Consider the following 14,076-nt stretch of genomic DNA (forward strand, 5'->3'; position numbering starts at 1 on the left):
GAGCAAAAGTCGTCGCAAACAAGATCTTTTCGTAATATTGCTATAACAGAATCTGTAGACACGTTTGACGTGTTGTTTACCACCAGCCTAATGTTGTTGGTTTGATACACGTCTCCGCTTGGCACACGATGCACTGCTGTCATTTCCTCGTTTTCGACAATCGGAAGTAGTCGAATTTCGTAGTTTTCCGCTGAGTTAATCACGTGATCAGCATGTTTTGACAAGGGAGGTGTTGTTGTTTCGTCGCATGGCAAAAGTAATAGGGTAACTATTTCCGAACCTATTTCTTTTAAAGGCACAAACTCAGTCTGATATTCAGCAACTTGATTAGACACATTATCCCTAACTCGACAGTGTTCGAGCTCAACGTTTACGTTTTCAAATTCATCGTATTCCATGCTATTGTTTCCATTTTGAAAGTTAAGATTAAAATTGCATAGATTGACCTCAAACGTTTCATCAGCGACGTCAATGTATTCTGTACATAAAACTTTACTGACGTTTTTATCAGTACAACTGTAACTCCCGTTTAAAGAGCCTTCCACATGTATGACATCTTGATTTTGTGCCTTATCTGTGAGTATAAGAATATTATCCGAGATACTGATGTTTTCCATGTGTTCGATAACTGAAACTCGTTCATAATCAATGGGTTCGTCGCCAGATTCTTGTTGAGTTATATTATCAGGTATTTGGGCGTTTTCATGCTGGACATCTTCCACATCTGATATTATTACATCGTCAATGGGTTCGTCCGCAAATTCTTGTTGTGTTATATTATCAGGTATTGGGTCGCTTTCTCGCTGGTTTTCTTCGACATTTGAAATTCCTTCATCGCCAATTGGTTCGTCGCCAGATTCTTGCTGTGTTATATTATTAGGTATTGGGTCGTATTCTTGCTGGATTACTTCGACATTTGAAATTCCTTCATCGTCAATTGGTTCGTCGGAAGATTCTTGTTGTGTTATATTATCAGGTATTTCGTGGTTTTCATGCTGGACGTCTTCCACATCTGATATTATTTCATCGTCAATTGGTTCGTCGGCAGATTCTTGTTGTGTTATATGATTAGGTATTGGGTCGCTTTCTCGCTGAATTTCTTCGACATGTGAAATTCCTTCATCGTCAATTGGTTCGTCGGAAGATTCTTGTTGTGTTATATTATCAGGTATTTGGTCGCTTTCTCGCTGAATTTCTTCGACATGTGAAATTCCTTCATCGTCAATTGGTTCGTCGGCAGATTCTTGTTGTGTTATATTATCAGGTATTTCGTGGTTTTCATGCTGGACGTCTTCCACATCTGATATTATTTCATCGTCAATTGGTTCGTCGGCAGATTCTTGCTGTGTTAGATTATCAGGTATTGGGTCGTATTCTTGCTGGATTACTTCGACATTTGAAATTCCTTCATCGCCAATTGGTTCGTCGCCAGATTCTTGCTGTGTTGTATTATCAGGTATTGGGTCGTATTCTTGCTGGATTACTTCGACATTTGAAATTCCTTCATCGTCAATTGGTTCGTCGCCAGATTCTTGCTGTGTTATATTATCAGGTATTGGGTCGTATTCTTGCTGGATTACTTCGACATTTGAAATTCCTTCATCGCCAATTGGTTCGTCGCCAGATTCTTGCTGTGTTGTATTATCAGGTATTGGGTCGTATTCTTGCTGGATTACTTCGACATTTGAAATTCCTTCATCGTCAATTGGTTCGTCGGAAGATTCTTGTTGTGTTATATCATTAGGTATTGGGTCGCTTTCTTGCTGGATTACTTCGACATCTGATATTATTTCATCGTCAATTGGTTCGTCGGAAGATTCTTGTTGTGTTATATTATCAGGTATTTCGTGGTTTTCATGCTGGACGTCTTCCACATCTGATATTATTTCATCGTCAATTGGCTCGTCGGCAGATTCTTGTTGTGTTATATTATTAGGTATAGGGTCGCTTTCTTGCTGCATTTCTAAGACATCTGAAATTAGTTCATCGTCAATGGACGTTGTATTGTTGTTACCTTCATTTGCTTCATTTTCGTCAACTTGCCTTATGTCGTATTCGACTTTACCAGATTGTAAAAACGTCCCCTTATGCTCTTGAATTCGCGAATCTTCACTGCATAAACTTCCACTCCTGTCGAGGTCAAAATCATTTTCCACATGCCGTGCTCGGTTCACCGAAAATCTCCCATTTTCTGAATAGTTATTGTTCGGTGCTTGGGTTTCAAATACCCCAAATCCGCTTTTCTGAGTTTCGCCTGCTGGGAAAGGAGATTCGGCGATGGTTTCGTCTGAATCTGAAATATCTTCGTCAAAATCAAAGGCAATTTCCTCCTCCCTACTACTCGAAAGGGAATCGTACGAAGTTGGCGAACTATCTGTAGAGTTGTCAGTCGTTCCGGAACTCGGAATGCATGATTCGTTTTGGCGTGGTGCTTCGACAAATTGATTTGCATTACTTTGTTCTGTATTGCAACCGTCCACTGAGCACGGCAATGTACAAATATCATGGCTGTTTGATTCGTCGGTAAGTAACGAACTTTCGTTTAAAAAAATAGCATCTTCATCTACAGGACCCGCTGCATCTTTAATACCAAAAGAAAAAACTTCTGGTTCACCGCTGTTGCTGATGGAATTATCGTCACTCGCTGTAAAAGAGTCGGTGGAAGCAAATGTAAAAACTTCTAACTCGTCTTCGTACCTGACGCTGTAATCTCTACTCGTTTCATTTGTAGAAAACTCGAACAATGACAAGTCGCAACTTAATCGTTTCAAGCTTCTTCTGGGCGTCATTCGTTGCCCATCATGTGCAACATCATTATCGATATTTTCATGCTTTTCTGCACTAGTAGTATTTAAATTTAGTTCATTTGTAGGTAGTTCGGGTAAAGCACAAGTAGCAACATCGCAAACATTATTTGAATTTGTGGACGTTGTTCTTGCATCACCGTTATTTCCATGGACACCGTGGTCAGTTGGAGAAACTGGAAAGGACTCGTCTTGCAGAATTTCATCATCCGTCGTATCAACTTCACATTCGTTTTCAGAAGCAACTTTAACTTTGCCATCACAATTTTCTTTTTGGAGCCCCAAATTATTTGTTGACAGTTTCGAACACGTTTTATCGTGTCCTTGCTTTGCCTCAACTTCGTCCGCAATACGAACAGTAGCAAAAGCATTTATTTTGTCTTCAGATAAAGACTCTCCACCATCTTGAACAGAAATACAAGTGGGAAAAGATGTCGGAACAGTGTCATTTAACTTTGGACTCACTACCCCCATGACGTCATCAACGTTTCTGCTTCTGTTCCTTTGTTTCTTCGGTATCCATCCAAAATAATCATAGCACACAGAGGTCCAGAAGAGACACATAATGCGTTTTACTATGTTCAATAATCACCTGCTATTGAATAACACTGCAGTCTGTGGAATAAATGTTTTTGTACTTTATCTAAAATTAAAAAATGACTATCCATCGCTTTTGTAACAGGCCACAGGCAGAATAGGAAAAAACATAAACGGTGTTTATATGGAACAGTAAAATTAAGATGATAAGTAAAAGCTAAGAAACCTTCTAAGACATTTACTTGCTGAGTTTACCTAGAAATTTAAACAAAGAAAGTGAATTTTATGTCTTATGCAAACAATGACAGGGGATTGTAACCCTCTGCTTATTGGACGCATTTACAAACATTCACAAGATTGGCTGTATTTCTTATTCATGAACAGCTACAAAAAGAATTTTTAGTCCATACATATCTGCCTCAGCTGTGTGCTCAAGCCGAAATTACTCTACTAAGCGTACAAGCTGCATCCTAGAATGCCACAATTTCGTTAAGCCTCATCAACAACAAAACGTTCGAAAACATTGTTTCCTCATAAAGGGTACACTCAAGTGCGTCACAACCAACAACAAAGACTGTTCCTTTACGTACAAACAAACTGTAATATTTTGAGTATAAAAGGTTTATTGGAATTTTTAAGGCATTTATTTATTTGGTTCTTTTTGGGGGATAATAACTTCGATAATCTACATCTTACACACCGCATCAGGGCCGATCCAGAAATGGGGGAAACGATTCAAAATTCATTGTGACGCATTAATAGCGATTTTAGGCGCTAGACAAAAGCGCCCCAGTGTTATGAACGAAAATAACTTTTAGGACAACCCTACGGTCTGTCAATAAAGCGTTTTTTGTGCTATGACATGATCTTGGCCCTTGATCGCCTCCTCTGCAACAAATTGTGTTCCCTACTAATTAGAAAACAGTGATAAACAAAGCATAGCAAATCAGGAGCAAAGTATTTTTTGTGCCTATATGTTTCTTTACTCGTCTCTCTCAGACACACGTTACCACATTGCCTAGTTCCCACTATTTACTGGTGAACTCGTAGAATGCCAGTCACCCATTAACAGAAATACGACCACCTGAACACATTGCATATGTTCCTAGAAATCTCGCACATCAATGTTCTCTTGCCTTAAGTAGGCAGTGTTCTGACAAAAACACCCGTAAGGAAGTCTTTTATTGTCCATACAAACAATGAAACCGCTGTCAAATTCCACTTGCACTGACTTTAATCACCATTGGAGAGAAATCTTTAGAACAGTGTTGTCTTATTGTCATCTCTTTTTTCCTTTACCCTTTCCAAAACTTTTGCGGCTTTTTTGGCCTTTTCCTTTTTTGTTTGTCTTCGGTTTACTGTAAACACAGGATAGTTTTAATTGTAAGTTTATGTGGTTTCTGGGTAAGGGTTAACACTTACAGAGTTGTGGTCTGCTTTATTTCATGGTTGACAGCCTGAAAAGATTTTGTACAGTCAAAATTATATTTTGGTTTTACAATAATTTTCAATTTTAAACCTATATTAAAAATACAGTATATTGCAAATATATTTATATGTCAATTTCAATACAGCGATCTTGTAGACATTGCAATAGAAATACATGTCGTGATAGGGAGCACGATTGACAGCCTGCCAGGGGATCTTGGTTCAAACTGATCTAAATTACTTTATTATTTTGTAAACACAACAGTAAATTGCATTTGGTGAAAACTTGAAAAAAAAAACGCATTAAAACACATTTAAAAATTACTTTTTGATGGTTTTATAACCTACCTCTGGGCACAGCAAACACAAAAAGTTCACTTACTTTATTAACATCTATTTTGGGACTCTTTTTAAACATATCATTGACGATTTTCAACTGTCGATCCTTTTCAGACGGCATGATTACCGGATCAAACTGTAACAAATCACAAGTTCTGTATTACATTTTCCACATCAAAAATTTAATTTAATGTTGCAACCATGTTGATACTGTTTGGTGCTACGTTGATATTGCAACGTCCTTATGATGGACCAAGTCAGGCCAACCGTGCACTTGTCAAGTGATAGTAGTGGACTAGAATGACCAACTGCAACGCTGGCAGTCAAGAGAAGAGGAAACAATTTATGCTGTCACATGAACTAGCATTTAACCGTTAACATGGGAAACAGGATTTACTTTATAATTTAGCTTGGTAAGCATAAGATCTTTGCAATATCAATTTTTCACTAACAGAATATCAGCATTAGCAATACAAAAATGCTTGACAAAAGCTTACTTTTCTCTTTTTCCCTTGGTTTCTGGCAGGTTTTTCATTTCTCTGAAAAATAAAAAAAGGCACTTTATGTGAATACGGCTCAAATTAACATGCAGAATTTTCTCCTTAAAACTAACCAAATTGCCTTCAAATCTCCCCAAAGAAGCAGTAGATCGTTTTGCTTGATGGAATGTGACTTCAAGCTAAAAATGTTAAAATGGAAAGGTATTTACAAATATAACTCACAAAATAATGATTCTACAAACAAATAAGTTTATTTACCTCATTCACAGATTGTTTTTGGTCAGGCAAACTAGACTTTCCAATTCCAGGAACTTTTTTGCCACTTCGTCTGGCAATATTTCTCAAGCGCTGCAGTTCATTCTTAGCTACTCTTTCACGCTTTTCTTTTGATTTCTTTTCAAACTGGTCTTCATTAGGATCTAAAAGGCAAGATAAACATGCAGTCTTTCAACCAGTGAAATAGTTTTCATGCTTGATTGGGCGTGGATTCCAAAAACTTTTTTACAATGCAAATTTTTTACTTTTCAACACACCTGCGTTTTTAGGAACTTCCAGGACCCACTCTTTTGTGTCATCATTTGTTCGGTTATAACCCCACCTTGGTTTCCATGACTACAAAATCAAAATACCCTTGTCAGACAACGGTAAAATCTTTCATAAATCAGTTATATTATTTATTAAAGCATACTTCTCAAACATTATGGTATAAACTTACTGCTTATTTAAAAATAAATATACCTTGGAGGTTTCGTCCCATAACATTCGACCTTTCTTGCGGTTTTTGATGACCTGTAAGTATTTACAAAGATAATTATTCAGACTTAGTCCAAACTTACATGACTTGGATGTAACCAACAAAATGTTTTTACTTGCCTTCAGCTTTGCATATTCCTCCCATTTTGTTGCTGGCTTTAGTTTAGGAACCTATGATCCAATGTCAAATTTGCATGAACTTCAAATGAAGCAAACATGTTGGATATAAACAAACAGCAATTGCTACTTACAGGTTTTTCTCTTGGCAAGGTAGTTGTGGGATCTGGCAACTGGAGTTAAAAAATTTACATTAGAAAAAATATATTTTAGGTATTCAATTGAAAAGTTTTTTTTTATTTAAAAGTTTTATATTATTTTAATCAAGCAAACTGCATATCTACGACATTTTTGTTCTTGTATCATCAAAATTAAAAAAAAGGCACACAAAATTGTACAAAACCACTTTGGATTAGGCCATGATTTAAAAATTAAAAACAGAAAAATACCTTAGCAACGACAGCATCCTCTACTCTTTCTGTTTCAAGCTAAGGAAACAGTAATAATATTTGCTTCGTGCACCAACAGAAGAATGCAAGATTCAGACTGCCAATACACCCAAAAATCAACCCAATTGTATGATAACAGCATGTATATTTTGAGTCTTGTTTATTGATGTGGAGAGGTCTTTTTAAAACCCAAATTTCCTTCTAGATGCGTCAATGAAACATATTTTGTTACCTGCCATATTTGATTCAACAGAAGCTGTGTGTTTCCTCTTGCAAGTTGCTTAATGTAACTTTCTTTTTCTTTTCTAAACCCACATGTGTTGGTTAAAAAGATCATTGGTTACAAAACCACTAATATAAGAGACAAATTAATGCTTTACCTTAACTTAATAGCATCAAGTGGGTTGGAATCGGTTGCCAGCAGATTTCCCAAATCGAAGTTTAAATCTATATCTTTGTCAACTGATGTGCTTTTTAACTTTTCCTGCTCATCTTTCCTGATTGTTTCCAACAGTTCTTCAGTTTTAATTCCCATTTCACACAAAGCATTCGAGACTGCGTCAATACAACAGTTAAGATTAAAAATACACAAGCACACTCATTTACGAAGTTGTTATCGTTGTAAGATGGGTTGCCTTTTGTTTTTATATAGGTTGTTTTTACGCGCAGTGGTGGAATTATTCGTTAACTGAGTAGTGAGTACCACTGATCTCTGGAGATCATCCATGTGACTAACGTTAATTGCGTTATGTACGATCAGGCAATAATTATACAAGAAACAGCATACAAAATAAAAAAAGGAAATCTTAAATTTTTGCAAACAAACAAAAACACGTGAGATTTTCCGAAATTGCAGATGAGGGTAAAAAATCGGATGAGCTCAATTTTTTTTATACGTATCCATATTCTATATGCATCGGAAAGGAAAATACCCTTTGTATTCTAGAAGTAATTTTGAAAACTAAACAAAAATAATAGAAAGTTTGTACTTTCTGCATATTCTCGGTTTTTGAGTATAGCAAAGCTGGTTATAAGATTGTGTGATTTATTCACATAGACCCGTCAAAAAGTTTCAAGCGATTTACTTGGTCAAAAGTATGTATTATTCACCCCATTAGTCGACGATTAGTCGTTAGATAGCCGCTTTAAATCGCTAATTGTGTCAGCTAACGTGCGCTATCTAACGACTAACTGTCGACTAATGGGGTGTATTATTAGGTAATGTCTGCTTTACTAAGTTTATTGAGTTGCCCTGGAAAGCAAGCGTTTTCCAGTGCTGAAAATGGAATAAAAACAGCCCATCAAAACTTTTCGAAGGCAACGTTGCTGTAGTGCAGTGTTTCTTAACCTTTTTTGGATCACGAACCCCTAAAACATTCTTTGAAAAGCTATGGGCCCCTTTGCAAAGAACGCATTGCAAATGTCGAAAAATCAAAATTCGTGTACAGAGAAACCTTATGGACAGAGGAAAATACGTGGATTTTCGGAATAATTGTATTTCGTTTCATGGACCCCTTAATGCATCTTCTCGGATCCCTTGGGGGTTCATGGACCCCAGGTTAAGAACCCCTGCTGTAGTGGTTGAAAAACAAGGAGTTTTGGATATTATCATAATGATGTGCAAAGATATCCGTCTCATACGACCTAGTTGATTCAAATATTTGTAACATCGAAACGACTGGCAATCTAGTAAAATTAAACAACGCACTCATATGACACAGAAATATGACTCAAAATGCCAGGAGGTTCAAAAGATTTCGGTTTCGGCCTCCAACAATCGTTATCGACCTAATTGTGCAGCATTGCCGTCATGTCTTGTTGTGCGCAACAGGGAATTTCCGAAACATCGAAAATACCCGAAGCGAAACGTGACGCTGTTGTTGTCACAAAAGCCTGAGGTTCTACGGGGCGCCTGACATTACATACCTCAACTTGCCTTTGTTAAAGAAGCCAATACTTAACAAAAGGTGAAATGCGAGACATGGTAAGCAGTGGCAGAAGTTTATGTGTGGCAATGACAGCAACAAAAGCTAACGCTAAAGAATCGAAGCCAGAAAGTGTTTTTTTTGCTAAAAAATGTACAGTCTATTTTCAAAGGACACATGTCTGTGAATAATTCGTTCTCATCAAAACACCCAGTTTTCTACAAAAACAACGTTGATTTCATTGCTTAGATGTGTTGGAAAATAATTTCAAATACACATTTGTCGAACAGTCAAATATTAGTCAACTAATATTCATGCCATCATGTAATTCTCGATACAGTCAAAAGTAAACTGTAATAAATTAATTTGCAAAAGTGCAAACCACAAACATAAATAAAGCCACTAACATGAGGTATAAGAGCAAGCAATAACACAAAACAAAACTTTGTTACCTCTGTGTAAACAGCAGCACAACAAAAACAAGGGTGGAAATTTTACGAACAAGCTTGCTGGGATTTATACCAACTATTTTTAATAGCTTTTAATCAATGAAATAAAGTTCACTTTAAATTAAGTTTAAATGTTTCATCACTATATATGAAAAACCAAAATGTGATTTCTATGAAGTTATATTCCTTTTGTTTCATCTAAAATGCCTCCTCTTCGTTTCTGAGTCCAAGCAACCGATGTTTGGTCTTCAATTTGACGATTTAAAGGATAAGTAGAACAGTTGCTACCAGTTTGCACTGCAGGTGGAGAGATGCCTCCATCGTGTGACATTTCTTGGTTGTACATTTCAAACAAGCTTTGAACTAATTCTTGGTCATCGAAAGGGTTTTTTCCAAACTTTGAGAAAAACCATTCACGTTCCTGTAAACAGTAGTTGGTTACATAGTGATATGGATTTAGTTTAGCTTTAATACCAATGAATCTAACTCAATTCATTGTAGTTTTAACCTTTGTTAAAAAAAATGTACCTTTTCAAGGTCTTTATCTTGAAACTTTTGCAGTTGCTTTTGGAAACCAAAATTTGGATTGGCAACTGTTCTTGCATGTCTAACAGCATTAAGAGTGTCTGGGTAGGTGTGGTTTGTGGAAGACATTATGTAGGCAACTGTCACTGTTACACTTCGAGATACACCAGCCAAACTGTAAAAAAAAAAATTTTTGTTTAAAAAATTACAATTTTTACTGTTTGAAGTTATTTGGTGAAAAACTTACCAGTGGACAAGAACAGATCCCCCATCCAACCTAAAAATAACAATAGTTACTTACTGTATAAAAAAAATCTGAAACACTTTTTACATGATTTATTTGAGTTGTATATAACATTTACAGTAAAATCATGTCACCTACCTTGCACTATGTATAAATTTTGTGCATTGTCGGAAAAAGGGAGACCTAAACACAAAATATACAGCTTTTACTAACAGGTATAATATGGTTTAAACCAAACGCTTTACTTACAGGTCTTGTTCAGGTGTATCTGAGGCGGATATGCACAAGTACTTCATTCCCTAAACACAAGGTTTCAGTTTATCTGTACCTGTATCATTTGACATTATTAACTACATGTACAAGTGATCAGTCTATATTTATCATACCTCAAAGACAGGTTTAGCATTGTCATGAATTGACAAAACGTGGGTAATTTTGTTTTCTTCCAGCTGCTTTGGGTCTTTAGCATCTAAAAACAACAATATGTTTTTATTGGTTACCAATGCTTAGTAAACATTTACAGTTACTAATTTACTAATGGAAAGAAAGCATACCTCTTATGTTTCCAACATACAAACCAGGAAGAATCTAAAGAAAAAAGTAATCATTCATATTACACCAATGTTACTGCTATATAAAAATATGCATACTACCTTATTCATGCCGTTTCCCATGTTGCTTGAAGATTGAATCAATAACAAACTAAAATTCAGTGTATAAACTAACTTGTACCAGCAAAGAACTGTAATGAACAAACACCAGTCAGTAAGGTTCTTATATGCCACCCAGGCGAAAGTAAATGCTGGTTGGCACGTTACCGATGATTCATACAATTACCAATGTAACAGGCAAATGTTGCCCAGCCTTGCGCAACAAGCCGCTTAACGCTGAATGCCAGTCTTTCTCCTTTCCACTCCACTAATATCTTTTTCAAACAGTGAACCAACTTCGCTCCTCGGGTATTCCCCGACTGTAAAATTCGCGTAGCTCCGCCGAAGGCGATTAAAAAAAGGAATACCGCGCCTTGTGTAACCTTTATCACGCGCTGCGATTGGCTCGTTTGCAGCCGCTGCAATTGAAGGGTTGCGCTGTGTATCTTCATGAAGTATGACCACGTAACGACAAATCTAACTGTGCAATTGAGCAAAAAACTTATTAGCGACGTATTCCACAGCATATGCATGGTTTCGCCCATGATCTTTTACCATTATTCCCAAATTTGTTGCTGTTTTTAAACCAAGCTTGAATTTGATTAAAACATGAGCTGTGCACATGCTATAGCAGGATAGCTATCAACAACATACAGCGAAATACCTAATACTCTTCGCATGATGATTCAATGAAGTAAGCATAACTAGTATTCTTTTTTAATAAACACATCTAGAATTTTCTACGACTACCCATAAACTAACGAATGAAACATCATTGAACTAAATGCGAAGTTTCATTGCGCTGAGGGCCAACAAAACACGAATTTATTGCCTACATTCAAAAGGTTAACATTGTTTGATTGTGTCCATTACCTTGGTACAGGCGTGCTGAGAACCAAATCGTTCATACGCCTATTCTATGTGTTTACCATGTGACGTCAAAGGCTACACGAAGAAAATTTTAGATAGCTGCAACATCACCAAAACATAGCCTTGCCAACTCTGAATAACTGTGCGCTGACGAATGTCCAAAATTGTACACCTACGCCTTTCGTTTTCATGCACAGAGCAGTAGAATTTTAAAGGTTCAAATATTTACAGTCAACATGCAATTACAATATTTGTAATAGGCCTGTCGCACATCCTTGTTCTTGATCGGTCAAACTAATAGTGGTTAGTAACGTTTTCGCCAATTCACTATCGACTATAACTAAGAACACAAGAATATTAATCACTTATGACACGCCTTATGCGTATTTTTTGTATTCTTGCATGGAAATGAGCTGAAACTAAGACAACAAAAATTGTGGAATTTGCTGATTTAGCAAACACAGTCTCTTGACTCGACAAACAGTCGTTTCTAATAAGTTTACGCAACGCTAAACCTAAGTTACATGCAAATGATCCTAAAACTACATTCCTGCTTTCCACGCAAAGCCAAAAACGGTAATAGTTGCGATGATGCAAAGGAAATGGTATTCCAAATGCGTTCAAGAAAGCAACGCCACGTCGGATTGAAATGAGACTGCAGTCGTTCGGCCCCGAAACCGAAATTTCGCTCAGTGCTCCTGACGTCACGCACGCGCGGCGCCATCTTTTATTGTACCACAAAGAGTAAATAGTGCGGGCGGTGGAGAGGAGCGGAGACGAGGTCCAAATTTGCATTTTATTTTATTATGCAACGACTGTAGGTTTTCACAGCGTAACAAAAGGCCGGGTAAATTCGGGGTGTCTGGTTACATGGTTGGTTGACCGTCAAACAGAACCTGCGCAGTTGGTCCGGTATTTGCTATGAAAACTTGTTCATGATCCAGCAACTCGTTCCACATTTGATTCAAAAAACACTTGTGAAGCAAATTTGAAAGCGTCTTGTGGTAGCAATTTCGAATAAAGTCGGAAATTTTGCAGTAGTCTATATATGGACAGCGAATGTTACTCAATTTTAAGCCAACTTCGTGCTGTACATCGATGCTTCTTGGTAACACGCATTAATGCCATAAAAACCCAAATGACATGACTGTTTCGGTGGCGCAAAAATAACAAGCAGGCTCTACGCTCATGAAGTTTAGAAAAAGTATAGTATACACGAAGATTGATCACGTACTTTGCGCAAGAAGACGAAACCGGCCGGAGGCATGAAATAACTATAGCTTCCACACCGTATCATGTTTCGCTGTAAGGCGAAAAAACACCGGTATCCACCGAAACCTGCCGGCAGGATAGAAAAAGGGCCTTCATTGGCAATCCTGTTTCGATCATCGGTGTCGTGTGTTGATTATTGTTCAATGCTGTTGAAACTTTCGGAGGAAGTGAGTCATGTCACGGTTTGGTGCGCACTGCGTCATTGACAAGTGCTGAAAACTTAAGCTTTTATCTTCAAACATATTTATGTGGAAGGCGTATAAAAACCGTGGTATCAGCAATTACACGTGTTTACACTAAAATCATGTTTGCAACTATGTTCCAGTAGGCTGTTCATTCAGTTGGCGCCTCGTGTTGCCGTGTTGTATATGTGTGTTTGCCCTGTGTTGAGACACATAATGATACTTTCCAAGTATGTTCGTCCAGTTTTGGTCACAATTTCAAAACTGGATAACTTTTCAATGACTTTCTGTTTTAAATCATCGTTACGTTATTGCCGATCCAGCAGTCGATTACCCAAGCATCGACGGGTATTTACCATGACGACTCGAGACGTTTCTTGCCTCAACATTGTCGCGCGGAAAAAGGGTCAGACTGGTTTGATGATACACGTTTATTCGTCAAATTAGCACTAACTATACACGCCACTAGGCGCCCGTACGTAGTGTAAAGCAGAATATACAGGAATAATGGAAAAAATGTGCTATTTGTTCCCGAAGCTTTTAAATTGTTATGAAAGGTGCAAAATAAACTGAACGATTTTGTTTGGCTCAAATTCGTCCTCATCAACATCAAACGATCTTCGCACAGCTGTCGTTTTCATCCACCATCCACATGTTTTTCCTTGCCTCCCACTGTTGCCATCACCTAATTCCATTTCCAGTGAGCCTTTAGCAGAAGTAACTGTACCCGAACTTTCAGGGTTCGATGCTCTAATCTCTTCGGCACCTTCTGCAGCAAAGGTTCCGCTTTTTAGGGGAAGAATATTCTGCAGATAAATTTGCGTCTCGCGATTTGTCACCTCGCCAAACCGTTGTTGGACGTTTTTCGACATTCCCGCCATTTTTTCGCTGAGTCCTGCAGGCTATCGAAAATGCGCTGCTTGAGATTTTGTAGTCGCTGTATTTATATGTAATAGTACGAAGGGTCAAACGAGACAAAGGTATAGTTTTGGATGATTTGACGTCATGTAGAATTGTAGGTGTAACTACACCTCCCTGCAGCGACCTTGTCCGAACCCTATGGCAACGAGCCGTTATTGCACGTCAATAAAA

At 37.5% G+C, this 14,076-nt stretch overlaps 2 protein-coding genes across 3 annotated transcripts; both read right to left on the minus strand.

Moving 5' to 3' along the window:
* Positions 1-4,512: 4,512 nt before the first annotated feature.
* On the minus strand, positions 4,513-7,438 carry LOC145906055 (ribosome biogenesis regulatory protein homolog). 2 transcript variants are annotated; one of them, XM_082993434.1, is made up of 13 exons: positions 7,248-7,438; positions 7,100-7,172; positions 6,868-6,906; positions 6,613-6,651; positions 6,482-6,532; positions 6,347-6,397; positions 6,142-6,220; positions 5,867-6,027; positions 5,722-5,787; positions 5,606-5,647; positions 5,152-5,244; positions 4,764-4,798; positions 4,513-4,699 (listed from the first exon to the last, which is right to left on the minus strand). In XM_082993434.1, exons 1-13 carry the CDS (start codon positions 7,400-7,402, stop codon positions 4,621-4,623), a joined length of 963 nt encoding a protein of 320 aa, XP_082849560.1. In that variant the 5' UTR covers positions 7,403-7,438; the 3' UTR covers positions 4,513-4,620. The 2 variants fall into 2 exon arrangements, with proteins under 2 accessions (XP_082849560.1, XP_082849558.1); XM_082993432.1 differs by having other exon boundaries at positions 6,347-6,532.
* A 1,414-nt stretch (positions 7,439-8,852) lies between these two features.
* On the minus strand, positions 8,853-10,785 carry LOC145905690 (dual specificity protein phosphatase 22-like). The gene is made up of 8 exons (XM_082992958.1): positions 10,664-10,785; positions 10,565-10,598; positions 10,397-10,479; positions 10,260-10,309; positions 10,149-10,193; positions 10,014-10,043; positions 9,770-9,941; positions 8,853-9,662 (listed from the first exon to the last, which is right to left on the minus strand). Exons 1-8 carry the CDS (start codon positions 10,682-10,684, stop codon positions 9,420-9,422), a joined length of 678 nt encoding a protein of 225 aa, XP_082849084.1. The 5' UTR covers positions 10,685-10,785; the 3' UTR covers positions 8,853-9,419.
* Between the last annotated feature and the right edge of the window lie 3,291 nt (positions 10,786-14,076).

The sequence above is a fragment of the Ascidia mentula genome, chromosome 6 (assembly GCF_947561715.1).
Source record: "Ascidia mentula chromosome 6, kaAscMent1.1, whole genome shotgun sequence".
Lineage (NCBI taxonomy): Eukaryota > Metazoa > Chordata > Ascidiacea > Phlebobranchia > Ascidiidae > Ascidia > Ascidia mentula.